This window comes from Melanerpes formicivorus, unplaced genomic scaffold (genome assembly GCF_026170545.1).
Source record: "Melanerpes formicivorus ecotype bairdi unplaced genomic scaffold, bMelFor1.0.p_v2 SCAF_16, whole genome shotgun sequence".
In the NCBI taxonomy this organism is placed as follows: domain Eukaryota; kingdom Metazoa; phylum Chordata; class Aves; order Piciformes; family Picidae; genus Melanerpes; species Melanerpes formicivorus.
The window spans coordinates 17,014,118-17,041,951 of NW_027142368.1; the positions used below are offsets into that span (position 1 = coordinate 17,014,118).

The 27,834-nt window shown below is 55.2% G+C and overlaps 1 protein-coding gene across 1 annotated transcript in view; it reads right to left on the minus strand.

Moving 5' to 3' along the window:
- Positions 1–5,134: 5,134 nt before the first annotated feature.
- ABTB2 (ankyrin repeat and BTB domain containing 2) overlaps positions 5,135–27,834 on the minus strand; it is a 117,702-nt gene continuing 95,002 nt past the window's right edge. The window contains exons 5-17 of the mRNA XM_068148446.1: positions 23,616–23,781; positions 20,232–20,321; positions 19,681–19,782; positions 17,543–17,639; positions 16,232–16,367; positions 13,862–14,088; positions 12,998–13,176; positions 11,940–12,045; positions 11,732–11,834; positions 11,045–11,135; positions 9,073–9,141; positions 8,102–8,215; positions 5,135–7,229 (exon numbers count right to left, since the gene is read on the minus strand). Coding sequence (XP_068004547.1) covers positions 7,032–7,229; positions 8,102–8,215; positions 9,073–9,141; positions 11,045–11,135; positions 11,732–11,834; positions 11,940–12,045; positions 12,998–13,176; positions 13,862–14,088; positions 16,232–16,367; positions 17,543–17,639; positions 19,681–19,782; positions 20,232–20,321; positions 23,616–23,781 — 1,678 coding nt within the window. The 3' untranslated portion in view covers positions 5,135–7,031. The remainder of the gene's footprint in view (positions 7,230–8,101; positions 8,216–9,072; positions 9,142–11,044; positions 11,136–11,731; positions 11,835–11,939; positions 12,046–12,997; positions 13,177–13,861; positions 14,089–16,231; positions 16,368–17,542; positions 17,640–19,680; positions 19,783–20,231; positions 20,322–23,615; positions 23,782–27,834) is intronic.

Here is a 27,834-nt window from a genome sequence, read left to right on the forward strand (position 1 = left end):
GGAGGGAGCTCGCTGGCTGCCCCCTCAGGGAGCACTCACCCTGCTGGCACTTCAGCCCCAGGAGCTGGTCCTTGCAGAGCATGCAATGAACTCTCCTCTTCTGGGAGGCAGTCCTTAGCCCTGCTGCTTGTGCAGCTGCAGCAGAGGCTGCTCTGCATTCACACCCACTGAGGAGCTCAGCATCCCCATAGCTCAGGAGTTTGCATTCCCTCCTTCTCCAGCAGGGCAGCAGGATTGACAGGTGCTGGGGGAGCAGCTTTGGTTGTGCTCTGGCACTGCTGCCTGCTGACCTGGAGCTGCTGCTTGGCTTTGGTGGAAAGCTGTGTGTTAAGGTGGTCAGAAAATCAGAACTACCCCTCTGACATCTTGGTGACCTTCCCTTTGAGCTCAGGGGCCAGCTGAGCAAGAGAGCCACTGACTCCCCAGCTCTGCTACTGCCTGCCTGGCAATAAATGCACACCAGGCTGGAGCTGGAGCTTTTGAGACTGCAGTACTCCAGGTCTGGTGCCTGGCAGGCTCCAGAGGCTTCAAAACCAGGGCAAACCTTTGCCACAGAATATCCTTGTCCAGACCTCACTCCCCTGGTGCACTCTGCTGATGCTTCACACCACAGACACCTGGAGCACAAAGCCTTAGCCTGCAGCAGATTCCCAGCTGGGTTACATTTGCTTGCAGAGCTCACAGCTCCTTTTTGTGCAGCAACCCCCTGAAGAAACAAGTGTGGGCCTTGCACAGCACAGCCTGTGCAGCCTGTGTACAAGAGGAGAGGCAGGGGCCAGGGCACACTCCCCTGTGTGGTTTGGGTAAGCTGGGCCCTGCAGGCTTTAAAGGCTGGATGAGAGCCTGATCTCAGCCAGCTGTGTGCAAGGGCAGCACCAGCAGCCTGCCCTGAACCACCTCTGAAGGGGTTGTGAAAGGAGCTGACGTGGAAGGCAAGAGGCATGAGGCTCTTCACAGCTGCTTGAGGGATCCTCAGAAGGCAAGGTGAGTCTGAACTCCAGTTCTGCTGGGGGAGAGGTGAGGTCTGCTGGGTGTGCTGCTGTCTGTGCCTGACTTGGTTCTGAGAGACAACCAAGGGCCTTTCAGGGGACACATCCTGGCCATGGGAGAGGAGAGCAGCCCCAACAAGGGAGCAGTGTGGTCCTGGAGGCTGCTCTCTAACCCAGGGAGAGGCTCTGCTGCACCAAACCTGTAGGACTGTGGCTTTCCAATGTCTTAGCTCAGTGCAGAAGCCTCTTGAGGTGATCCCATTTGTCTGAGGCACAGTGGCTGGAGTCAGAGGGCTTTGCAGGGGTTGTCCTGAGCTGCTCACATCCCTTAGCCATGCGAGGAGGGGATGACAACAATGTGCTTGGGGTGGTGGCCAGGTAAGGAACTGCTAGGAAATGCTTGCTGACAGTATCATGGGCTTGCTTGCTTGCTTCATACTCTCTGCTTGGCAAGGCTCAGCTGTGATTTAATGGGCTGCAAGTCAAAGCTTTAAACACTTCTGGAGTCCTTTTAGAGCAGGTTGAACTCTGCTGTGAGGAAGCAGTAATCCTTGGATTCTCTGAGCTATGCAGGCTGCTGGCTTGTTCCACCCAGCTTGCTCTGGGCCTTGCTGCCCAAGGGGTGACACTAGCAGAAGACTTGCTTTGTGTTGTGGCATCTGCCTTGTAGTGCTAAGAAGATGCTGATTGAGCTTCCTTAAAATAAGCAAATGGTGCCAGTCACAGTGCAGGTCTCAGGAGGGCTGTGAAATCCAGGTGCCACTGATGGGCTCCAAGCTGAAGTTAAGAGCAGTTTCATTAGAGAGCAGCCATGTGCTGTGAGGGCTCCCAGGTGGGGCTCTGTGTGTTGAGGGCTGAGCTGAGGATCCAATGGCCAAGAAGCTCACAAAAGGTTCATGTTTCTGTGAGCAGTGTGTCCAAGTCTGTGTTTATTTACAAGGCCATGCTGAGGAGCTGTGAAGCAGGGTTTGGATTCAGCTGTCCTCTGCTTCTGCTGGGACTGTGCCAGGGCTGGGACCTGCCTGTGGCTGATGGAGCTGCTGCTGTGAGCCTGAAGTCAGGCTGAGGCTTCTGCCTGTCTCAGGCACTGTGGTCTCAGGCTGGTAGGCAGCAGCCATAGGAACTCTGATGCCTGACCTGCTGCCTGTTGGGAGCAGTGCTGGGGAGGAGCTGTACAGCAGAGCTGTAGCCCAGCAAGGCTTCCTGTGAATCAGGGTGGCATGGAGGCAGAATGGATTGGACTCCTCAGGCAGGTCAGAGACATCTCAGCAAAGCAGCAGAGTCCTAGAGCAGGCTGCAGTGATTCTTGCTCACAGTGGGACCTGGGTGCACTGGGGCTGTGAAAGCCTTGGTGGCTCTGAGCTGCCCTTGCATGTCTGGGGGGGAGCTGTGCTTCAGGAGTTTTGCTCCTGGACAGGAGGTGTGGACTCAGGGGAGTTGGTCTTCTTTTGTATGTGGTTGTGATTCCTGACAGCTTTTTGGGTTCCTCTGCCTGTCTGCTGCTCTTTGAACAGCAAAGTGGGGATGAAAAGGGTGGGGGGAAGCCCTCAGGTAGTGACAGAAGTGAGAGGTGGATTTTCTAGTGTCAGTTGGTCAGGTCTAGTCTAACCACATTTTCCTCTGCCTGTGCTTCCCATCACTCAGTCTGGGTTACAGTTCCAGCTAGAGCAAGGGCTGGCTGCGTGCAGTCCAGCAGCACAGCAGGAAGCCAGAAGTGCACTAAACACAGCACACAGCCCAGGAGAGTTCTGGATCTGTCAGGGTTAGAGGGGGGGTGGTTTGGAGCCCCTTTCCCTCTGACTCCAAGCAGCTTTTGGTCTTGCTGCTGCCCTGCAGATGGGGCTGGGGGCGCTGGAAGGAGCCTGGGGTAGTGCTGGCTGCAGCTCCAAGCCAGCTCAGCTCTGCCTCCCTTCCCGGTCCGGGGCCAGGGCTGTGCACAGCCTGGCAGCCACAGGCCTTGCTGCTTCAGCTCAGGGTATGGCCTCTTCAGTGCTGCCTGGCTGGCTGTGCTGTCACCTGGCTGCAGCTCTCCCCTCTCCTGAGCTCCTTTCACTGTGGCTAATTGGAGAACAAGGGGAGAGCCCAGCACAGCGCTCCGCAGGCTCTGCTGGATGTGACCTGGTTGTCAGTGGAATCATCCTGCTGGCTCAGAGACCCCTGAGCTATTCTGACAGCTGGAGGGAGCTGACCTCTGCCTGGTGGCTGGGAGGAAGCAAACCCAGTGAGGCTGAGGCCCTTCCCTGCTGCCAGGAGCTGCTTGTGCTGGCAGGAGGAGTCACAGCGAAGGGAGCAGGCTGGGAAGCCAAGGTTGGCTGCTGCAGGGGGGCGGGGGGCAGGGGGGCAGGGGGCAGTCTTGCCTGTGCCATTTGGCCATCTTGGTGTTCCCCTGGCAGCCTCTTTGGTTTTTTCCTACTTCCACAGATGGATTTTAGTTTGGCTGTGTCACAGCTTCTGCCCTGTGTAGTCCCTGAATCAGGAGGCTCTCTGGGGGAGGCTGTGAAGCTGACACACAGGAAGGCTGAGCAGGGGGAGGTGCAGTGAGGGGTGCAGGAGGCTTTCCCCTGCCTGGGCTGGAGACAGCAGGGCTGGCTGGGCTCCTGTGCTCGCTCCAGTAAGCACTGAAATGGTTCCAGCTGCAGGGCTGGGTGCTGCTGCTGCAGGGTCTTCTTCCCTGCTGGGTGGGGATTTTCCATCCTCTGCCAGAAGCCTTTTTGCCTGCCCCTCTTCTTGGGCAGATAGTGCTGAGTGCAGTCTTCCCTTTTCTTTGCCCTGGCTTGATGGATCCCTCTGACTCAAACCCACCCCTTGGGGAGGCAAAACCTGGCTTTGAGTCCTCTGCCACAGGCCCTGGTGACAGCAGCTCACTGCCCCTGCTCCTCAGGGAAGTCTCTCTCCTCCCTCTCTCTGCTGTCTGCTTGGCTGTCTCTGTCATGGCAGGTGCAGGAGGCAGTGTCTGGCTGCTGGGGCAGCATTTGGTGAGGGCAAAGGGCCAGGCAGGAGTGGTGCTGCATTAGCTGCTGCTTGCCTGCTGTGCAGAGGCTTAGTACAAAGCAGAAAAGGTTTTCTTTGAGGCTGGAAGTCATCAGGCATGCTCAGGCAGCTGTGTGAGCTCGATTTGTTTCCTTGGCTCCTTCAGATGATGTAATTCTGGCCAGCAAAGTTCTGTGCCTCCCCAGAGCTGGGCAAAACTCTGCTCCCATTTCAGACCCCAGAGGCAGTGCTGTGTAAACTGGAGGTGGTGGTGCAGCCAGTTGGGTAAGAGAGATCTCTGTAATCCCCTTGTTCAAGGGCTCTAAAGGGAATCTCAGGTGTTTGTGTTACCTGACTCTTGAGAGCAAGTTGCTGTTGCTGTTGGTGGCCTTCCAGGCATGCTGGTGCAAGTGGCACACCACAGGAGACAGCTCCCCCCTCCTGCACCACTCCCAGCAGGCTTCTCCTGGGTGATAAAAATGCAGTGCTGAGGAAGGCTTGGGAGGGTAATTCAGTATGGAGCTGGCCAGGGCTACACTGCACAGCTCCTGTTGGCTAGAGGGTGGTGGGAAAGTCAAGGCAAGGAAGAATCAAGAGGAGATTCTCAGCAGCCAGCTGCAGGGTCTGGCTCTACCCATGGTTTCCTCTCAGCTGGCTGCTGAGAGTCTCTTCTTGTTCTATCACTAATTACCTGTGAGGAGAGACCAGCAGCAGCCTCTCCAACCTCCTCTCAGGTAGTTGCAGACAGCCATGAGGCCTCCCCTCAGCCTCCTCTCTTTCACACCAACCCTCCCCAGCTCCTTCAGTCTCTCTTCACCAGACTGATTCTCCAGGCCCTTCCCAGCTTCCTTGCCCTGCTCTGCCCTGGCTCCAGCACCTCCCCAGCTCTCTTGGACTGAGCTGCCCAAACCTGGACACAGCACTGGATGTGTGGCCTGCCCAGAGCTGAGTGCCAGGGGACAATCCCCTCCCTGCTCCTGCTGGACACAGCATTGCTGAGCCCAGCCAGGATGCCCCTAGGAAGGGGAAGTGAAAGCCTCTTGCTCCTTGGGTTGAAGGCCTAGCTGCAGCCCAGAACAGAGGGGAGAGGCTGAACCTTTTCCCCAGGAGGGTTCTGTCAGTTTGAGCTTTGCCTTCTCCCTGTCAGAAGAGCAGAACAAAGAACAGCAGCTGTGTGGCTTTACAGTTAGGTTGTTAATAAAATCCTGGTACATTTACATAAATGCCAACATCAATGTACAATTAACAAAGCAGTGGAAGATCACAGCCCCACGAGAGGACCTGGCTGTCTGTACAGAGCTGGAGCAGCTACCCCAAAGCACTTCCAGGCTGAAGCCTCGGTGGTAGTTTCCAGGCAAACCAGTGATGGTTCTGAAAGGCCTCTCTGGCTGTCTGGTAATAAATAGAGTTATTGAAGCTGGTGATCTCAAGCCCAGATGGAGGCATGCCCTGACCCCCCCTGCCTGCCAGCCTGCTGAGCCTGCACTCATCATCCTCACCCCTGCATGCAATTTGCCTCCCAAGTAAATCCTTTAGGAATGAGGCAGTGTCAGGGTTTGATGGCTTTGTTTGGGAGATGCTGTAGCTCCTGCTCCTGCCCTTCATCTACCTAACCCCTGTCTGGTGCTCTGGAGCCTGGGCCCAGCTGAGCCTCCTCCCTCCAGTGTCTTTAGTTCCAGCACTGATGAATTTCCAGGCAGCAGTTCTCCACTGACCACCTGGTATCCTCTCCATCAGCCTCCTGTAACCAACGGTGGTGCCTCAGCTGCTGCTGGTGGTGGCTGCCAACAGAGAGCAGTGGGGACAGGTCAGGCCTTTCCTTGACACTTGCTCAGCAGCAAGGTTTGTGTTTTTCACCCAGGTACCTGCGTCCCTGCAGCAGGGATCAGCTACAAGTGAAAACCACACCCAAAAGCACTGCTGCAGCCCCAAACCCAGGGCTGGAACTCTCTCCTTGGAGCTCTAAAGCAGCTCTAAGAAGGCCTAGGATGAGTCCTTTGGGCCCAGGACCACCTTTCTGCCGAGAAGAAGGGACAAACTGACTCTTGGGCACCTGAGGTGAGACATCTTCCAGTGCTGCTGCCTAAATGTTAGCGTGCAGCCAGCCTCCAGGAGCCTGCAGGTGTGCTCTGCCCAGCCCCCCCTGAGGTAGCAGATCTGTGGGAACATTCCATGGATGAGAATGTGGAGGTGGAGACCAGAGGTCAGAGCTTCTAATCCCAACTAGCTCCAGAGAGAACAAACCCTCAGGCTGTGAGTTCCTCAGGGCCAGAGGGAGATTTTTATTGCTATTCATGCAACTGGGCACTGCCTGAGCACAGTGCTAGTGCCTGCTACACCTGAGTCTCTTAGGAAGCATCTCTCCTGGGGGTGGGGCTCACAGGTCATGGTCAGAAACATGTTTTGTAAGGTGTAGGTCAGTGGGGCTATAAACCTTTGTAGCTGTCCCTTTCCTCCTCAAGAGGGCTGCAGATTAGCAACCAGCACGGTGGAACCCCAGGGAAAAAGTACAAAGCAGCACTTTCCCCCTCCCTGCCCCAGTGGCTGCTTCATGCTAGGTTTAGAGTCAGGCCAGAGCTGGTATTGGTCTCTGCCTGGCTTTGAACACCTCCACTCTCTCTCTCAGTGTGCAAACAGGTTGGGGATAGATTTGTGTCCAAGTCTGTGCCATGCACAGGGCTTGGTGTGTGCAGAGCTGCTGAAGGGGCAGGGGGCCAGGACCCTCCTCCCAAGTCAAACATCTGTGAGTGGGAACTGGGGGGGCTGTGGTGGTGTGGAGAGAGATGCTTAAGGTGTTGGGTGCAGGGTCCAGCTGAACTGCCTCCCTCCCTGCAGCCTTGCCCTGTGCCTGGTGGAAGGGCTCCGGCTCAGGTCCTCGCCTTGCAGCCTCAGTCGCTGCCTGTGCTGGGGCAGTGTTGTGTGACAGCAGCACAGAGCTCCCCTCCCTCCGTGGGATGAGGCACAGCACCCTGGCCTGGGGGGATCTGGTGGAGGGGAGTTTCAGCAAGATCCAGAAGGCAAAGGGGAAAGCCACAGCTTTGCCCAAGGCCACATCCCCGTGCAGGCTGAGCCTCACACCCTGGAGGTGACGTAGACAGAGTGCAGGCGGCCGGCCAGGGCGCTCTGCAGGTCCCGCAGCGGGTCCAGGCCTTGCACCTTGCTGTTCCTGCTGTAGATCAGCTGTTTGAAGGAGTCCTGCTCCAGCAGGGAGCTCATGTGTTTGAGGAAGAAGCCCTCACAAAAAGAGGCCAGTTCAGATGCGTTGTGAATCTGCAGGGGAGAGGAGGAGCAGTCAGATGGGGTGGGAAGGCACCACCAAAGGGCACCTAATCCACCCCCCTGCAGGCAGCAGGGACCTCTCCAGCTGGAGCAGGCTGCTCAGAGCCCCAGACAACCTGACCTGCAATGGTTCCAGGCATGGGGGCACCTCCCACCTCTGGGCAACCTGACCAAGCTCTTATCACCCTCAGTGTCGAAAATGTCATCCTTGTATCCAGTCTAAACCTCCCTCTTTTAGCTTCAAACTGTTGTTGTTGTCGTCCCCAGCCTTCTGATCCTCCCCTTTGAGCACTGAACAGCTGCAGTAAGGTCTCCAGCACCCCCACCACACACCCAGTCCTTCTCCACAGGGCAGCTCTCAATTAACCTTTTCTGCCTCAGACCCAGAGGCCACACCTGAGCCTCTTCTCCTGGCTCATGCTTTCCCCTGTAATTACTACAGCAACAACAGGGATAAGCACTGAGGGTAGGACCAGTGGTGGCTGATGATGCTCTCAGGCACAGGAGTGAGCTGGGAGGCACTGAAGCTGTTTTAATTCCTTCCCCTGCTGGCCTGCTGTCGGCAGAGCCCCTGGCCTGCACCCCAGTCCCTTCCCCTTAAAGGAGCAGAGCAGCTGGCTGATGGAGTAGCCAAGCTACCTGCTCGGGCAGGGGCTGGGCAGGGGGCAAACAGAACCCTGCACTGCCAGCTGGCACACAGCTCGTGGTGCATAGGATGGGAGCCTGGCTGCCCAGACAGGAGCTGGACTCTCTCAAGCAGCAGAGCAGGGGCCCACACTCTGCCCCTGTGTTGAGTTCCAGAAGGGGAGGCAGGGAGGAATGCTGCTCCCCTGTGGGGCCCACAGGAGGCACTTGCTGCCTACCTTTGCATATTTGTAGATGTTAACAGAGTTCTCCAGGCTGATGGTCTGGGCACAGAGGATCTCACAGTGTCTCTGGAGGCCATCCAGTTGAAACAGGCTGGCAGCTGACAGCAGCTATGGGGAGAGAAGAGGGAAGCTGGTTGAGATCCCGAGCCCTGGGAGGCTTTTAGGGCAGGGAAAGGGACAGAGCTGATGATTTCCCCTCTGAGTGAGCTGCAGCTCCATGTTCTGCTGGCTAAGTCCTTACAAAAGAGCAGAAAGGCCACAGAGAGCTTTCCCTTCTCAGCCAAAGCTTGCACCTCCTGCAGGAGTGCATTTGTGGTACCTTCTGTCCCCAGGACCTATGAACTCCAGCCTGCTCAAAGCCCTCTTTTATCTCCTCATAAAAAGCTGTGTGGGCTTTAGCTGGAAGCCTTAGTGGCAGCAGACTGCTTGTGGCTGAGCAGCATTGTTGTAGGAGGACCTGTCCTAGAATGGAGGGCTTGGAAGGGACCTCTGGAGATGATGAAGTCCACCCCCCCTTCTCAAGCAGGTAGAGCCAGAGCAGGAGCAGGGCACTGCTGCTGCACACCAGGCTTTGCAGTACCAGCAGCTGCTCTGCACAGGCTCAGCTGTGAATCATTGCTCTGCCATCTCCAGCCCCTTGCTGTGGGCACCTTTCCTGTGCCCCTCCAAAGTACTGCCCTGCTGCTTCCTTCACCCAGGACAGAGAGGGCCTGGTGCCAAGGAGGCTCTGATCCAGCCCTGGGCACCAACAGCTCTGCAGTGATTTCCCTCCCACTCCCACATCACAAACTGGAACTGGGAGCTGCTGTTTGTAAGCAGCTGCATGGTTTGACACTTTTAGCTCCTTTCAAAGTGTTGATTTGACTCCTGGCCTAGCAGCTTGCTCTCAGCTGCTGGATTTTGCTTTGCAAGCTCTTGTTTCTGCCCCAGTGCTCTTGGCAAGACTTGGAAGAAAACACTCTCACCTCCAAGATATCAGTGGTGGGGATTTCCATGGATTCTGTTCCTCCATAGTACAAATACTGCATCAGCATCTGGAATGGGAAGAGGGCCAGGCATGAAGCTGCTGAAGTCACAGGGGCTGTGAATGCTGAGCTGCCCTTCCTGTGGGCAGGCTGCTGGCTCTCTCTCACCTCTGCTGTTGGCTTTTCTCTAGTGCTGCAAACCTGCTGCTTTCTAATAGCCTTTTCTTCCCCTGGCTCTGAAAAGAGCCCTGGTGAGGATCTGAGGCCGAGTGTGGCAGTGACAGTTTTGTCTCTGAGCAACACCAATGTCCTGGGAGCCAGTTTTGTAAAGCCCTGCAGGCTGCTCACCCACGGAGCTGAAGCTGCCACCATGAGCCTGTGTCTCGGGGACCTCCCAGCCACTTACTCCCCCTGCTGTGCTTCTAATCAGCTTCCAACCCCCCGTCGGGGCTGGAGGAAAAGGCCCTAATTGTTTGCAGGGAGAGCGAGAGGCAGCTTCTGCTCTTTGATCTGCATGTGCCCAGGCCCAGCAAGCCCAGGCTGTCTTATCTGGGGAAGGGCTGGAGCTGGTGCTGGGAAGAGAAGTCCTTCCAGGGTCTGGGCTGCTGTGTGAGCAGGAGGGGGCCTGCCAGCTCTGCTCCAAACTTCTACCTTTAACATTGCCTTATTTTGTAGTGGCACCACAGGGGAGCAAAGCAGCTTCCCAGCAGAGAGCCAAGCAGAGCACAGAGCATCCTCCAGCCACCACAGCTGAGGTTCTGTGCCCCCACCACCACCTCCTCACCCTGCCTGGTTTCATTTACCTCCACAGTGTTTAATTCTGTGGAAATAGCTCAGTGTTCTGATTCTTTTTGATGTCTGCTCTCTCCAGGGAGGCAGAAGTTTAGAGACCTCCTGATGCTGTTAGGGAGGCTTCTTCTGCTACAGCTGAGCTGTGCTTGAGCTGCAGAAGTTGGATGTCCTCTATACCCCACAAAGATTTCTTATGGGCAGCCTCACTCCCTCTGCCTGTGACAGTACTGCTGACCAACAGCTTTGCTGTCCTCTTTGCTTGGAGGAAGAGGAGAAGCCTCAGCCCTGCAGTGGAACAGTCACAACCTGTCCTGCACCTCCCATTTCCCTGCTCTCCACCTTGCTTCCAAATCTGAATTGCAGATGGAAAGCTGAAAGAGCTGGACTCTCACATTTCACTGACTTGGCTTGCTCCCTGGGTGTGTGGTAAGTACCCTACTTTCCCTCCATCATGAAGCAGCCTCCCTTAAGCCTGTTCAGTATGGAAATGTCATGAAAGCAAAGTGCAAGGCTCCATTTGGAGCCTTTCCTGAAGGGGACATGGATGATTTATGACCCTCTGATGTGAGTCCCTGTGGAACCTGGCAGTCCACCTGCTGTTAGGAAGCTCACTTTCTGCTTAGCCCAGCATGAAAATGGTGCCTGAAGTATGGCAGTGGTGGAAAACTACGTGGAGCAGAAGCCCAGTGTCTGTGGAGGAGTCAGCTGTTAGTGGGAAACTAAAAACCACAGATGCATGGAATGGGTTGGGTTGGAAGGGAGCTTAAAGCTCATCCAGTCCCAACTCCCTGCCATGGGCAGGGACAGCTCCCACCAGCACAGCTTGCTCAAGGCCTCATCCAGCCTGGCCTTGAGCACCTCCAGGGAGGAGGCAGCCACAGCCTCCCTGGAGAACCTGTGCCAGCCTCTCACCACCCTCACTATAAAGAATTTCTTCCTCCTCATCTCCAGTCTGCCTCTCCCCTCTTCCATCCCCTCTCATCCTGTCACAAGAGGTTTCTGGTTTAGGCTTGGCCCTAGATGCAAAGTTCTGCCCAAGGTCAGAGTACTCTGCCATACAGATGGGGTGAAAGGGACCCCAGCACTGCCTGCACAGTACCTCTGATGGCAGCCTTGGCTTAGCCTTAGCTGCCAAGTGTGTGAGGAGAGGAGAAGGATAAAGGAGAGGTAAGTAACCTACCTTGAAAATATTGTATTTCATGTCACTGATTTCAACAGTCTTGCTGCCATGGCTGTCAGGTTCTGTTTTGTTGGTCATTAGTGTCTTGAACCTGAGAAAGGGGTGAGAGGATTTCTGTGTTACTGCTTCAGGTCCTTGTTGCCTCCTGAGAAGCAGCCTGAGCAAGGGGCAAGCAAAGCCCCTGCCTTGATCTCATTTGCAAGCTGAAATGGAAACATTGCTTTTCATTTAATCAATTAGTTTGGAACTTGAGGGAAGGCTCAGCCTGGGCAGTGCTTGGGTCTGAGCCAGTCCCACCACATAACAGCTGCAAATCACCAGTGACAGAGAGTGCTAACTGCAGGTGTGCCAGGTCACATCTCCAGGTGATGTGGAGCAAGTGTAGCCCTAGCTGGCAAACCCTGAGGGGAGGGCCAGGAAGGCAGGGAATGGCTGGGTAAGTACCTCCCAGCTGCTGCACAGCAGTTCAGGGCTGACTGCTGCTTGGCTTGTCAGCAGAGCTCTTGGAATCTTAGCACACACTCCCACTGCCACTCACACAGCAGCTTGAAAAGCTCAGCTTTACTCTCCTATTAACAGTAGAAAAGATGAAGTGGCTTGGTCCTGCAGACCTGAGTCAGGGTCTGCTGTGTCCTTGGCAGCTGCCTGAAGGCTCAGCCCCTCCTTTGGCTGTGGGCAGTGACTCACCTGTTGGATGCAGTCACCAGCAGGACTTTGTGTGCATAGAACAGCTTCCCTTCCACCAGGAAAGTGACATCAGACATCTCTTTGTTGTTTAGGAAGTGAGGATCTGTGAGGGGAGGGGAGGAAAACAGAGGGTGAGGATGGTGGGGAGCTGTGGGTGCCTGAGTGGAGAGCCCAGGGCTGCAGGGTGGGGTGGGACACAGCTCCTCACCTAGCCGAGCCGGCAGCGTCTTGCGGAGCTCAGGGATGCTGGGGATGGGGCTGCTGCCGTAGCAGTGGGTGAAGATGGAGGCCAGCTGCTGGTTGAGGGACTCATTCTGTAAGGAGGGTGCACAGGTACCAGCAGTCAGCACTTTGTATTCAGCAGGTCTCAGTCGTGCCCTAACAGCTCAGCTGAGGCTGCTCCCTACAAGAATAGCCTCAAAGAGAGGGGCAGGGCCTGAACAAGTGTCCTGACAGGAGTCTCTCAGCAGGAGTTCATGAGGCCAACCTCTGTCAAGGGGAAAGAGTCCCTCAGCAAAAGCTCAGCCCTCCACTTCTCTAAGCTGGGAGCCCAAAGGTGTGCCCTCAGAGACTGCACCTGTGGAACGTGGACCAAGTTCCACTTCCTAGTTTGTGATTGGGTTTTGTTGGCCACTTTTAATGTCAAGAGCTTTTATAATGCATGCTGCAGTGACTGCTTCTGGAGCTCTCAAGAGCTCCTCAGCTTCCTCTGTGCGTTTCAGCTGTCTCCTGTCTGCAGTCAGAAGGCAGGCAGCCATCCACACACACCCCCACCATGGAGGGAACAGCCCCTTGGAAGAGAATGGGGCAGAGACTGGAGCACATAGCTGCAAAATGGAAGAGCTGAACTATTCACCATGCATCAGAGCTGTTCTGGGACATGCTTTGGAAAGCAAGGAAAACTCACTCATAGGCAGCCTTTAACTCAAGGGGAAAAAGAGAAGGGAAATGATGCTGAACAAGAAGCATTGTTCAGGAACCTCCTAGAGAGAGAGCCTGAGCTGCCCCCTCCTGTACTGGTGCCTCTCCCACTCACATGGGCTCACAGGCCAGCTGCTAAACTGACTTCAAGAGAGGAGCTTTCCCTTCTGTGGGATGAGTGGCTTGAAGTGAGGCCTGCATCTCCTCTTAGCTGAATGCTCCCAGGGCCACCCCACACCGTGACGCAGTAAGGACTCCACAGAGGACTTCTGCCTGTGCTGGCTGTGCACTGCGGTGTGGCAGAGCCCAAACCAAGCCCCTGACACTTACCAAAGCAGTAATTACCTTGCTGGTTTTGAGGATGTCAAACATGAGCTGCAGCCCTTCACTGACCAGCTCTTCATTGTAGTCCTCCTCTTTAATGGTGACAAACTCCCTCAGCAGGGTCTGCACCACCGAGTAGCGAGACTGGTAGAAGGTTGTCCGCAGTGACTCAATCCACACATGGAGCTTCCATGGGACCCCTGTGCCACAGCAAAGAGGACAGGGAAAGGTGGTGAGTTGCTGAGGTCCCTGTGAGTAGGTGATCCTGCTGCTGTGACTAACACAAGCAGAGCTTTGCACACAGCTTGACAGCAGATTGATTTCTCTCTCGCTGTTCCAGGTGGCTGAAGTGCACCATCGAGAGGTTCAGAGACAGAGGATTGGTACCAGGCTGTAAGTCAGGCCTTCCTGCTGCTTGGTGAGGGCCACCCAGACCCCCAGTTGCCTGTTTTGCTTCAGGATTAGTCAGAACTACAAAATAAATCTGAACTGAGGATGTAAGGACATCTAACTCTACACAAACACCGTGTGAGGTCTCTTCTCCTGCTCACCTGGAACAGTCTAAGCCACAGAAGCTTCAGAGCTTCTCTTTCCTACCATTAGCTGAAATCTTTAAGCCTCTTAAGCTCTGAGGTTTTCTTTGGTTTTGAGGCCAGCCAGCCTGAGTGGTAGGTGTCAGAGTGTCTGATGAAGAGACATGCCCCTTGCTTTTGATACTTACTTGGGAACAGAGGATCCAGGGGGGCACATCCCAGAGCAGCAGGAAGTTGTGGGGAGCTGTAAATTAAGGCAGCTGGTTCCCATAAGCTTGGGCTAGCTTGGCAGCTGGGCATACAGGCTCTGAGTGAAAGGGGCAGAGACAACAGCTCAAAGCAAAGCCCTTACCAAGTGCCCTGAGCTCCATGGTGATGTCCACGTAGCCATGCTCAGCACTGTAGTACATGGCCTCCTGCAGAGCCTTCATCCGTGTCTTGCAGAGCCGGACCTGCCCCTCGCTGGAGCTGCCCTGGCTGGAGCTGTCACTCTCCACTCCCTCAGCTAAAATCTCCTCCAGGGAGAGGACATCTTCCTTCAGCTGCTGGGGCTGGGTCAGCAGCTTGCGCAGAACGTTCCTGGGGGGGAAGAGGAGAGGCCACTCAATGAGCTTCAGACAGGACTCTGCTGCTCTGGGCTTGGGGGTCTGGCAGTAAATAATCAGTTCCCTGCCCAAACCTGACAGCTGGCAGGCATGGAGCAGCACTCAGCCCCCTCACCCATCCTGTCCCACATGCCAGAGACTGGTGCCCTGGGAGCCAGGGCAGGAGCAGGGAATGTGTTCCTGCACCTCAGTGGTCCCAGGACATACTTTGGAGTGCTTTATTTAGAATAAACCAAACCAGGTTGGAAGAGACCTTCAAGATCATCGTGTCCAACCCACCAACCAATCCAACCCACCCAAACAGCTAACCCATGGCACCAAGTACCACATCAAGTCTCCTCCTGAACACCTCCACCTGGGGCAGCCTGGCTCTTACTGCAGCTTATGCTTGGACACAGGAGCAGGTTTCATTCTGCCAGCCCCCACTGTGGTAGAAGCTTAGGCTCTGATGTTAAGATTTATCAGAGCCTCTGTTAGACCTCTTGCAGTGCCCCCAGATGCCCAGCCTCAAGCACTGTAGCACTGCTGTACTCAGACCTGCTAACTCTATCAGTAAACAGAAACCATTAACAGCAATAGTTCTGCATCCCTGCCTGCAGGGAGAAGTGCTTTGGGTTGGAATTTCACACTGCACTTGCAAGGAAGAGTCTCTGGTTGTGTCCAGCCGCTCTGGCAAGCTTGCAGCCCTCACTGGTGTCCCCACAGCCAGCTGGAGCCATCTGCAGCAGGCATTCCCCAGCCCAGCACTCAGCTGTGCTGCTGCACTGCCATGGGCTGCTGCTCCCTTTGCAGCCACACCACTCAGCATGGCTAACACCAGCTCACTTTGGGCTGTAGGATCACCCTGCCCTGACCCTGGGTTTCAGTTTGTGAGGTTAGCTGTGGCATAGTGTGGGAGGGGTGCAGAGCAGTGCTCTGTGTAGTCTCACACTGCATGAGGCTGTTCCAGCTCTGCAGAGCCTGGGCCTCCTTTCAGCTGGGGATGTTGTCTGTGTATCCTGATGTGTGATGTACCTGGAGGTGCAGTTCTGGCCTCCTTGTCAAGCAGAGCTGTGTTCAAGCAAGGGAGCTGCTACCTAACCTGCCAGCACTGCTGCTGGGAGCCTCTGACCAGCTCTCAGCCCAGCAGCAGGGCTGCTTGCAGGCTGGTTCCATTGGCTTGCTACACTAACTTCAGTTGTTTGGGGTTCTTCTGGGAACAGAAGGATTTCTGGAGGAGTTTGTAGTAAGCCAGTAATGCTTATTTCAAAGCACCTACCCTGAGAACAGAGATGCAGTCACCCACATTTTGCCATGGATTGGTTTTGCCACCTTAATGCAATTCTGCCTGGCAACACAAAGCACTACCTGCCTGCCTACCTACCCCCCCAGCTCATAACCTACCCCCCCAGCTCATAACCCACCCCCCCAGCTCATAACCTACCCCCCCAGCTCATAACCCACCCAGAGGCAGAACTTCCTCTGCTCCAGTATGGCCTAGGAAAGCAGCTCCTCACTCAGTGCTGCAGACTGAGAGGAGCGAGCGAGGGAAGAAGCCAAGAGCAAAGATCTTTTTGCTGTAGTCTGTGGGTTTGACTAAAATCTAATCAAAGAGAGGCTGAGCCTAGATGTAAGGAAGATGGTTTTTAGGCTAAGGGAGGTGAGACCCTGGCCCAGGTTGCCCAGAGAGGTGGGGGCTGCCCCATCCCTGGAAGCATTGCAGCTCAGGTTGTGTGGGGCTCTGAGCAGCCTGCTGTAGTTGCAGCTGTCCCTGCTGCCTGCAGGGGAGTTGGACTGCATGACCTTGAAAGGTCTCTTCAAACCACTCCATGATAATCCTTTCTTTTATCAGTTGTAGTTGCTGAGTAATGAACATCTTGCATCATTTTTCCCCCCTCAGCTACCAGCTTAAAGAACCTTTTTGTTGCCCCAAACACTCCCAAGGCACCTCACAGCCACATCAGAACAGTCCGAGGAGCTGTGTGGCACTAAGGGTGGGTTGCTAGCAGGGTGTTACACCACCTCCTAACCCAGAGCAGGGCTTTGGGTGCAAGAGGTGTCCTGGTCAGTCACAGAGGAGTAGCTGCAGTGAGAGCCTTGGGCTAAAAGCCCTCTTGTGAGCATGAGCCAGGCCCTACCTGTGCCCGTGTGCAGCCGAGTGGCTGAAGCAGTTCATGTCTTCGTGAAGCGAGGAGGACATCCCATTGACTTCCAGCATGCTGAGGAGGGGGTCAGCACCCCTGCTGAGCAGTAAGCTGACCAGCTCATAGTTCCCTAGGGGAAAAGGGGCAGAAACAGCAGCATGATTCCATGTGTCACCTCCAGGAAAGCATGCAACACTTTATTCTGCCACTAAGGCTTTCAGAGTGTCCTGCAAGCATCTGGTAGGCTTCCTAACCTCTCAGAGAGAAACTGAGCCACAGAGCACTTACACTGCCTACAAAAGGAACAGCTAGCCAGAGGCAGAGGGAAAAGGGAGGTAGATTGGTCTGGGTGCTTTCAGTACAGCCCCAGCAGGGATGGATGCAACCAGTTAAACCAGGGTCAGTCTCAGCTGCTCCACTGGGGGGTGAGGCAGGATGAGAGCTGCTCTGTGCTGTGCCTGCTGGCCACAGCTTCACCCTGCAGACAAGCACAGTTGTGTGGTCCACCTCCAGCCAGGCCTCCCCTCCACTGGGGCCATTAGACACAGCACTGAGGGGTGGCAAGAGACCAGCACAAGGAGTGTCTGTGGCTGGGAGGGGAGGAGGTGGAGGCCCTTTTTTATCCCTTCACTAAAGCTTGGAGCAGAGCAAGGCAGAGACTTGTCTTGATAAATGCACAAAAGTAAAGTCAAAGGAAGTAAAGGGGAGGGGGAAAAAGCAAAGGCAGTGAGAGCTGATAGGTGTTGGGAAGCATCACTTTCAGGTACTGTAGGCCAGCACAGACTTGCTTGCAGGATGCTGAACTCTTCTCCTGACAGCTGTGCAGAAGTGCAGAATTGCACTGGTATGTAATAAATCCTAAACTCAGCTTCTTGGTGCAGTTGTTTTTCCCCAGGCTGCTTTTCAAACCTGTTCATTTTTGCATCTGGAAGCTCTTTGGATCCCAGACATGCTGAGGCTAGGCAGGAGCTGCTTCGTGCTTCCTGACAGTGCCCTGTGCAGAGCTGCTGGAGGCAGCTTTGCTACAGAGGCTGCTGGCAGGAGGGCAGTGGTGGCACTAGGCCCAAACAGACACTCAGTGCCCAGCAAGCTCTCCCTGCATGGCAGCAGTTGTTAGCTGCTGCCAGCCCAGCCAGGGCTCCCTCCAGTCTTTTAGCAATGAAAACCTGGTGGCTTTGTGCAGCCAGCTCACTCTGGCACCTCAGACCTCAGTGCAAAGGGACTCCTTCCACAGACACCCCCTGAATTGGTTGTGCTTATTCTGGGGTAGCAAGAGAGAGTGTGCTGAGGCTGCCCTGAACCTACCTGCTGCTGAAGCCAGCTGAAGAGGAGTCTCAGCGTAGTTGTCCTCTCCGCTGGTAACAGCAGAGCCCTCCACGTGGGCACCAGCATCCAAGAGCAGCTGCAAGAGACACAGGCAAGAGAAGGAGCTGAGCAAAGAACAATTCAGAAGGCCAAAACAGAAGAGGCTGTGTGCTGGAGAGGAAAAGCAGTAGCCACACAGTGTCTGTAGATGTGTGCACACAGAGGCACTGCCTCCAAAGCTCAAGCACAATGCCTATTCCAAGGCAAATCTCTCCTGCACTTCCCACTCAGCCTAGGGCTGAAGCCTCCACATCAATGGCAGTTCAGAGTTTTCACTTTGTCTTTTGCTGTGCTGTGCTCTCACCACTGAGGGTTTGCTGGGAAGGTGCTCAGCTGGCAGCTGAGAGAACATCACCTCCTGCCCCCCCACCCCTTTTTAACCTCCCTTATGAACATGGTTTTGCAATTGTAATTTCCCAGCCCCAAAGAGCTTTGCAGCCAAAGCTCCTCTGCAGTGCAGGAAGTCCAACTTAGCTTCATGCTGGGCAGGAAACAAGGTTCCTCCAGGGAATTAGGCCTGGAGGCCAGACAGCCCTCTCTTGGGCTTCCAGGCCCTGGCAGTTCAGTGATTTGTCACACACAGGACTCACTGAGCTGCTCACAAGGGAAATCCAACCTCTCCCAGAGGATGGGGAGGAGGCTACAAGAGGATGGGGAGCAGCCCCCAGGTAGGGCTGGCAGACAGCATCAGAGCACCCAGAGCACTGCTTGCTGGAGCAGAGTGTGGCTGCTGCCCCTCTCCCCTGGCAGGGAGGACAAGCTCTGCACCGCCAGCACTGCTGGGTGCAGGAGTCAGCTGGCTTCATCATGCAACACTGCCACAGTTCACCAGTTTCAGCCATCCCCAGTTGGTGATGGATGACCTTGGGACAAGCAGCAGGCACAGGCACAACCTGGTTCTGAAAGTGGGTTTCTCTCTTCAGGCAGCAGCTCCTCCACACAGGTACCACAGGAAAGTGATTTCCCACAGCCAGCTCAGCAAGAGCTGACCTCTGCCCTTTGGTCATCACTTGAACAAAACTTGGGGAGCATTTGGAAGGAGCAGTCCCACCTGAGCTTTGCCAGTTCTCCCTACACCTCCTGAGAGAACCACACTCTCACCTCCCCTGTGAACTAAAGCTGCCCAACCTCTGCAGCAGCAGAGGCTGCCCTGGCACTTTGCTTTGTGGTTATTGACAAGTGTCCACTACAATCAGCCTCTGCAGCACCACTTTGCCTTCCCTCCCCCAGACCTCTTTCAGCAGAAGGCAAACAGCTGACTACCTGCTGTGATCAGTTTCCCATCCCTCTTGCAGTTCAGGGTCACATTTCCAGGCTTCCACCCAGTTCTGCTGCTCCTTATGTTAATTCCCCAGGAGAAGGAGCAGGGAGGATGTCAAAGGCTCAGCTCCCAGGGCAGCTTGCATCTTTTCCATGCAGCTCTCAAGGATTACAAAGGAAGCTACAGATGACTTGCTGCCATTAGAGCAGAAATCAGCATGCCCTGAACTTCTGCACATGTAAATGCACAAACCAGTTCACATCCCCTGGCAGGCAGCACCCCCAGCAAGCAGCCCAACCAGAACCAGTCCCTGTGCAGCCCTGGTTTATCTAACAGCACAGAAAGCACTGCTCAGAGTCCTGTCTGTGGTAAACCTTAGACCAATACTGAAGCCAAAGAGAAAGAGGAAAAGACCCTGTGTTGTTATCAATCACTGTGTGCTGCTGTCAATCCCTGTGTGCTGCTGTCATCACTGTGTGTTGCTGTCATCACTGTGTGTTGCTGTCAGTCCCTGTGTGCTGCTGTCCGTCCCTGTGTGTTGTTACCCATCACTGTGTGCTGCTGTCCGTCCCTGTGTGCTGCTAGGGATGAGCTCAGCAGCCCCTGGTTGCCCCCTCCCAGCCCAGCCCAGCCCAGCCCAGCCCAGCCCAGCAGTGCCATTCTCCCCATGTGCCAAACAAGCCACTTCCCAGCAGGTTTTTTAGGTTTCCCCCAAGCTGCACACAGAGCCCATGACAGACCCACAGCTCAGGACCCCTGAGGGTGCTGTGCTTCAGGCCCCCTGGGTCTCCCTGCCTGCAGGGCTGCCCCTGCTCACCTGAACGACGGAGATGTGGCCGTGCAGCACAGCAAAGGTGAGGGCAGTCCAGTGGCGGCTGTCGGGGTGGACTGAAGGGTGCCGTGGAGAGGCACTGGGAACCTGGGGAAGGAGCCAGGCAGTTATTAACCACCACAGTCTGTCTGCCAGCCCCTCTGCACACAACTGGCTCTTCCCTCTGTAAGTGACAACCCCAGGGAACGGCAGCTCAGGCCATTTAGAGAGCACTGCCAGCGCTGCCCGGTCCCCTGGGCCTCCTTAATGGGCTTCTTGTTCCTCCTAGTGGCAGCTCCTCGAGGAGGGAGTCCCCTTCACCCCCACCCTGCCTATTAGACTTGCCAATGCCAATCATAATTGGAGTCACTGAATGCTCCAGGAGGTTTTGAAGGTTTTCTTCCCCCTCCCAAATCCCCACAGTGATGATTTCTGAAGGAAGTGGCTTGCTTAGAAGCTTCCAGCAAGGAAGGCTTCCGCTGCTGGGAGAGATTCCACAACTGCTCCTGTTAGTGTCCAGATGAATGCTCACCAGGAGAGGCTGCTCCTGTACTCACTTTGATATCCAGATTTGCTCCAGCATCTATAAGCATTTGCACCATGGCTTCATCTCCAGCAGCACAGGCATACATAAGTGGGGTCATACCCTTCAGGAAGGAGACAAAAAGTCAGCTTTTAGTACTTCCCAGCAGTGAAACTGTCACAGAGCCAGGGAGTTTGAGTCTCAGTGTACAGAACACTCTGTGTGCAGGGGCAGCCCAGGTCTGTGTTCCAAGCACCTGGGGTTCTGAGTGGGCACAATGTGCTTGTGCTGCAGAGTGAGGTGGACAAAAGCATAGGGACAGAACTGCCAGGATACAAAAGGGATCCCTGAAAATCTCAGCCCTGTGCTGTCCACAGTCCCTGAGCTGTCTCAAGGCTGCCTGAAATGAAAGACCATTTCTGGGATCATTTGTAGGCAGATGCACTGAAAGCAGGAGCCACAAGAAATACCCAAGATGAATTTATCTGGCAGCTCACCCCCTTGCTGAAACCCTGGGGGCCACAACACTGCAGCATTCCCCTCCCATCAATCTCTCTGTCTAAGCAGCAAACCATGACAGCTCAGGGATGAATGATGAGAGCACTGAGCCCTTCTCAGGGGGTGCATTCCAGAAGGAGCCAAGGACAGAAGGGAAATGGCCTGGTAAAACCCATCCCTGCTCACACCTAGGGCTTCTCCCTCCCTCCTTCATTACTGTGTTTGATTTCCACCCAGGCAGCTTCTCTGCTGCTCACTGTGCTATAACAGAGCTTCATCTTCAGAGAGGGACACAGCTCATAAACCAGAATTATCTCTGACACTAAGGGCTTGTGTCTGAAAGGCATCTCCTCAGAACAGCCACATCCCCAAGCCTCAGTCACACAGCAGGGGGGAGTGGCTGGGGCTGGCTTTGGGGGCTTGGGAGGAGCTGCTCACTATAAACAGTGAATAAAACCTTGGGTCTGCAGGCACAAGCCCACATTTACTGCCACAGCCAGGCTCCTAAACTCACCAGATTCCTACAGACTTCCCTTTGCTTTTCAGTGTTTAGTGTCAGCTCTCCATCCCCTGCATGCTCCTCAGTATGCAAAGGGGAGAGGAGATTGTTCTCTGAACACCTCAAATGCTGTGAAAGCAGAGTGCTGCCTGGTCCCCCCCCCCAGGGGAGTGCAGGCTCCTGCTCCAAGCTCAGGTTTCTGAAGGAATACTTGTGAGTCCTCTCCCTCTGCACACACACAGGGCTGAGCACACACACAGGGCTGAGCACACACACAGGGCTGAGCACACACACAGGGCTGAGCACACACCACAGGGCTGAGCACACACCACAGGGCTGAGCACACACCACAGGGCTGAGCACACACCACAGGGCTGAGCACACACACAGGGCTGAGCACACACACAGGGCTGAGCACACACCTCAGTGCTGAGCACACACACAGGGCTGAGCACACACACAGGGCTGAGCACACACACAGGGCTGAGCACACACCTCAGTGCTGAGCACACACACAGGGCTGAGCACACACCACAGGGCTGAGCACACACACAGGGCTGAGCACACACACAGGGCTGAGCACACACCTCAGTGCTGAGCACACACCTCAGTGCTGAGCACACACACAGGGCTGAGCACACACCACAGGGCTGAGCACACACCTCAGGGCTGAGCACACACACAGGGCTGAGCACACACACAGGGCTGAGCACACACCACAGGGCTGAGCACACACACAGGGCTGAGCACACACCTCAGTGCTGAGCACACACACAGGGCTGAGCACACACACAGGGCTGAGCACACACACAGGGCTGAGCACACACACAGGGCTGAGCACACACCACAGGGCTGAGCACACACACAGGGCTGAGCACACACCTCAGTGCTGAGCACACACACAGGGCTGAGCACACACACAGGGCTGAGCACACACACAGGGCTGAGCACACACCTCAGTGCTGAGCACACACACAGGGCTGAGCACACACACAGGGCTGAGCACACACCTCAGTGCTGGACTTGCTCACCTGCTGGGAGTGGTGAAACCCTGAAGCCTCTGTGTGAAACTACCCCAACAGTTCTGTCTCAGGCAGGATTTGCACCAAAGCCTTGGCTGTGCTTGCCAGGTGGGAGGGTCACACCTCTGTGGTGCCTCAGAGGTGCTGCCTGCTGTGCAGTGTCTTTGCAAGACTCATCATGAGCCCAGCTATGGCAGGGCCCCAGAGTTTGGATTTAACTCCATCTGGGACTGGCAGTGCAGTGGTCACCTAGCTGCAGATGAGGTGCCCCAGAATCCCCTGGAGAACTGCAGAGCAGCAGCATCTCCAGAGGGAGTCTGTCTTGCCCTCCTTGGGCAGTGCCAAAACACTGCCCTGAGCATTCTGCAGAGAGCCCCCAGCAGGCTGTGATCCCCCAGCTCCAGCAGGCTGTGAGCCCCCAGCTCCAGCAGGCTGTGAGCCCCCAGCTCACAGTGGGACTGGCCAGAGGATGACACCAAGAGGATGGCAATGAGACCATAAGTAAGTGACAGCAGAAACTGCTCACACTGCCTCAGGACACACTCTTGATGCAACTGAAAGCCAAACAGCTCCCAGTGTGCTGCCTGGCTGAAGAGGGAAGAAACCTCCTTCCTCTGCTTGAAGGTAAAGCCTCCCTGCTGCTTCTGAGGCATGACAGCTCCTCCCCACCACTGGGACAGCCAGCAGTGTCTGGGGGGACAGGTGGGGGGCTATTTTCAATTAAAAGCTGATCCAAGGCACTGAATGATGCCCCAGAGAACACTCTGCTGTTACTTGATGGGACTGACAGCACAAGCAGAAGAAACTAAAGACTCCCCAGACTCCCCAGCCCCTGTGGCTCAGGGTAGCTGGGAAGGGAACAGGTCAAGATGACATGGCCCTGAGGGACACAAAGCCAACACTGGCTGAGCACAGGGCCAGTGGGGTTCCCAGCTCTCTCTTCTGCGTCAGATCAAGAACATCTGAGTCACTGCACACCTGAAAGCCATCAGACAGTAACAGCTCTTGGTCACTCCTCCCTGACCCAGACTGGAGTTGGGCTGCTGCACCAGAAGAGAGTGTCCCTGGCAAGACAAACATTGCTTTGGCATTGCCTGAGCTGTCAGACACCACCAGAGCTTCCATTTGCAGCCAGAGTATCAACCTGCTTCCCACCAGTGCCTGCCACAGGCCATCCCAGGAGCAGACCTACCTTCCAGCTGATACAGAAACCACTGCCCCCAGGCCCTGTCTGGCTCTTTGAAGGAGCTTTTGTTTGTTTGTTTGAAGGGATGCACTGCCGACTAAAGCAGGAGCTGGGGTTAGAGAAGCCCTGGGGGGGAGGCAACTAACACAACCACAGGGGAAGGAAGATGCCATTGGGTGATGCAGAGAATGTGTGGGGGGCTTTGTGGTGCACCTGGTCATCCATGGTGTTGACCCCCTCAGGTCCCAGGGCGTCGATGGCTTGGTTGATCAGATCTGTCCTGCCACAGTTCAGCATCCGGAAGCCCAGGTCCTGCTGGAACTTCTCAGTGGCAGCCTTGGCATCCAGCCTCCGGAAGGAGCTGAAGCAGCATTCAGGCCTGGCAAAGACAAAACCACTTCTGCATTAACTTCCCTCTCTTTTTTGAGCCTCATCTCCCCCAGAAGCCAGGGCCAGGAGGTGCCATGGCTGTGGCCTGAGCTAGCATAAACCTTCCCTGGGAAATCTGACCGACTCCACTCCTGCTGGAGGTGGAAGTTTTAGTTCCTTGAGACAGAGCTCAGCTAAATGCAGTGAAGCACAACAAATGCTGCCCAGGGAGCACAACCTCCACGGGAAAGGCAGGAAGAAATCCTTACCCCTTGCTCAGAGCAGGAGTTTCCAGCCAGCTCCTCACTGCAAGAGTAGCTCTGGGCCAGGCACTGCTGCTGCTACATCTTACCCAGCCAGGTGGGAAGGGGGTATGGAATACACCACAGCAAAAGGAGCACTGAGCAGCTGGGTTGCTGCAGCAGCAAGGGTTGCTGTGGTGGGTCCAGAGCTAGCAGCTGCAAACCTGCAGCACTCAGCTGCAAACCTGCAGCACTCAGCTGTCCTTAGTTCTGCTGCTCACAAAAAAAACCCAAAGACAAAAACCACAAACCAAAAAGTCCTCCCAAGCCCCAGCTGGGTCAAATGATTAGCCACAAGCAGGAGCAGGGGGCTGGAGCTGCTCTGAACACAGACTGAGAGTTGGGGTTGTTCAGTGGGGAAGGCCTTCCAGGATCTGCAGGGGGCTCCAAGAAAGCTGGGGAGGGACTTGTGAGGGTGTCAGGGAGGGATAGGACTGGGGGGGATGGAGCAGAACTAGAAGTGGGGAGATTGAGATTGGCTGTGAGGAAGAAGTTGTTCCCCAGGAGGGTGGTGAGAGCCTGGCACAGGCTGCCCAGGGAGGTGGTGGAAGCCTCCTGCCTGGAAGTGTTTGCAGCCAGGCTGGATGTGAGCAGCCTGCTGCAGTGTGAGGAGTCCCTGCCCAGGGCAGGGGGCTGGAGCTGGCTGAGCCTTGAGCTCCCTTCCAAGCCTGACAGTTCTGTGATTCTGTTTTGGATCTCACCTTTGTGTTTCCTGCTTTTTGTAGGACACTGCACACACAAAGGGATATTGCAAGGAGGTGAAAGAGGTGGAAAGTGTTCCCTGGCAGAACACCAGAGAGGCTCTAGGGTGCAAGAGCTCTGGTGCCTCCCATCAGGCTAGCTGTGACTCTCCAGTCAAAGGCCCTTCTGCCAACCAGTGATCCTCTCTCTCTTTGGGAAAAGAGGATCAAAATGAAAACAAAACATGAAATGGCAATCAGCTGTAGGCAGGGGAACACTCTCAGTGCTCCCCCAGTGCCTCAGTCAGAGGAAGTGTGTTAATTCCCCTCCCCTAAATCCTTCTCCTTCAGATGACTATCAAATCTCGTTTGGAAGGAGCCCAGGGATTACTGTAAGTCCTCTGGTTATCTGCTCAGTGTCTCCTGCATTCCAGACCTGGAAGTGTCTCTGCTCACTGAAGAGCCAAACCCAGGCTGGAGGTGTTTCCCATCTCCTGTGGCTCGCTCTGGGCAGCCCTTTGATGTTATTCTGGGGTGAGTGTCGTCTCCACGAGCTGTCTGGTTTTCAGCACAGGCCCTTGTGCAGGCTCTCAGGGAGTGAGATATCAGCCTGCCAAGTTCCTTTGAAAAATGAGACTCTCTCAGCAAGGCCAAGCTCTTCTGGAAACTTCCTACTGCCTGCCAGCTACGGTCAGACACTCTTGAGAGGGAAGATCCAAGGTTAATTCATCCTCTAATTCAGCTGGTAATTTTGTAATGCTCTAAGCCTGCCCTGATGGGGGGTGACAAATGGTGAGCAGATGCTGTGGACAAGAAAGACCTCTCCACAGCCTGGTGTCCAGACACATGGTACAGGGCAAACCACAGCTGCCTGCAGAACAGGAACCACCAAGGGACAATTTGGGGACGGTCAGCAGGGAAGCCAGGTGGCAGCCTTGGAGCCACAGCCCTTTGGAGAGGCATCTGCACCCAAAATGTGCCTCCCAGGCTGCTGAGTGCAGCAGGAGACAGCTTCTCTGAGGCACCCAGATACCAGATGAGGGCACACAGAGCACAGGAGGACACTGTGGTGAAATGCTTAATGCTAGACATGCATAAAGCCTAGAGCTAATTAATTAATCATCTAGCTCTATTAAGGCAGTTGGCACAGCACCATGGTGCTCAGTACCCCAGAGAATATGATGCAATGACTTCATAAGTGAGGAGAGGGAGGGAGGGAGGGGAGGAGGGAGGGAGGGAGGGGAGAAGGGAGGAAGGGGAGAGGAGGAGGAGGAGGAGAAGGGAGGAAGGGGAGAGGAGGAGGAGGAGGAGAAGGGAGGAAGGGGAGAGGAGGAGGAGGAGGAGAAGGGAGGAAGGGGAGAGGAGGAGGAGGAGGAGAAGGGAGGAAGGGGAGAGGAGGAGGAGGAGGAGAAGGGAGGAAGGGGAGAGGAGGAGGAGGAGGAGAAGGGAGGAAGGGGAGAGGAGGAGGAGGAGGGAGCAAGGAAAGAGGAGGAGGCGGAGGAGGAGAAGGAGGAGAATCCTGTGGAGAACAAAAAAAAAGCTGGACTAAGATTGCAACTCCTGAGATGCAGTGAGCCTCTGAAAACAAAAGCCTGGAGGGGATGGAGCCTCTGCCTGCACTGCCTCTGCCTGGCTGCTGGGCAGGAGTCCACCCAGTGCTGGCTGGAGCAAGGGTGCTGCTGGGACAGTTCCCCAGGCAGCCCTGCAGGGCAAGCAGCACAAAAAAGCAGTTGCACAGAGCTGCCAGAGAGCCAGCAAAGAGTGAGCTGTGGCCTAAAGCTGCCAGGAGGCCAGCTCAGGAGGAAGAATCTGCCCTTCTAATGTGTGAGCTTCACTCCTGAGGGACCTGTGGGCTCAGCCCATGCAGCAGACACTGACATTCTGCTCTTCTGGGGTAGATGTAAAGCTCTTTCCTTCAGAGTGTGATAGAAGCATCCTAGCAGCGCTGGGGGAAGAGCTCACACATGCACAGCTGCTGTGCAGCAGCTGTAACCACAGCAGGCTTCCCATGTGGGAGCTGTTACCCTGTGCAGAAGAGAGGCAAACTCCTGCCTGCTTCCTAGAGTAAAGCCTGAGCCCTGCAGCTGCCCAGGCAGCAGCCCCCACTAGACCCAGCTGTGCCCAGGGGAGACACTGGACAGCTGAAGGGGGACCAAGAGCCACTGGGGGGGACACAGGGCCCAGAGAGGGGGGGACAGGGCTGAGGTCCCTGCTTGGGAAGGGATGGCTTGAAGACCTTCTCCAACCAGGCAGCTCTACACTTCAGTGCTGAGGGAGCAGCAGACTGGTGTGCTCTCTGTGTTTCATGAGTAGCTACTACCACACCAAGTGTTGGCAGTGAGAGATCTAAATTTGGCCTGGGGTGAGGAAGGAAACACTGCTGGTGTAAAGAGCAGTGGGGGATAACAACTGACTGTGAAATCCCAGCATTTGTATTTAAGTAGGTGGAGAAGGAGCAGAGCTCTCTCTGTGGTATTTAACTGGTACCAGGTGAGCACTGAGGATGCTTAGAAGCTGTCTGGCAGACAGAGCTGATGAGAGCATCCTATGAGGAGGCATCATCCACTAAGAGACAAACTGGTTGTGGAAGCCTCACCTCATGGAGCAGCTATTAGAGGTCTGAATTGCAGGTTATCCTAATTATACTTCATTCTCCTGCACAATTTCTCTTCCAGGGCTTTCAACACACTCCACCTGATGCATCACCACTGCAAGGAGCTGTCATGGGGTGACTTACAGCCTGTGAGGAAAAGGGAGCTGTAATTTCCCTACAGCCACACAGGAAACCAGGAGAAAATTTGGCTTCAGTTCAAAGAAACCCAACCAAGGAAGTGCTGCAGTGGCTCAGTACCAATGGCTGCTTGAAAGGATCCTATCATGGGCACTGGAAAGGAGGCACTGGCCTCTGTTGGGGGGACTGGTCCTCTTAGTTGGGCTCTCCCATGCAGCAAAAAGCCAGTGCTCCTCTCTTGCATCACAGAACATCCTCTGAACCTTAGCAAGACAGCTCAGAGCAAGGAACCTGCCCAAGCTCAGCTTTGATTATTTCCTCTCCAAAAGGTGTTCCAGCCAGGCTGGATG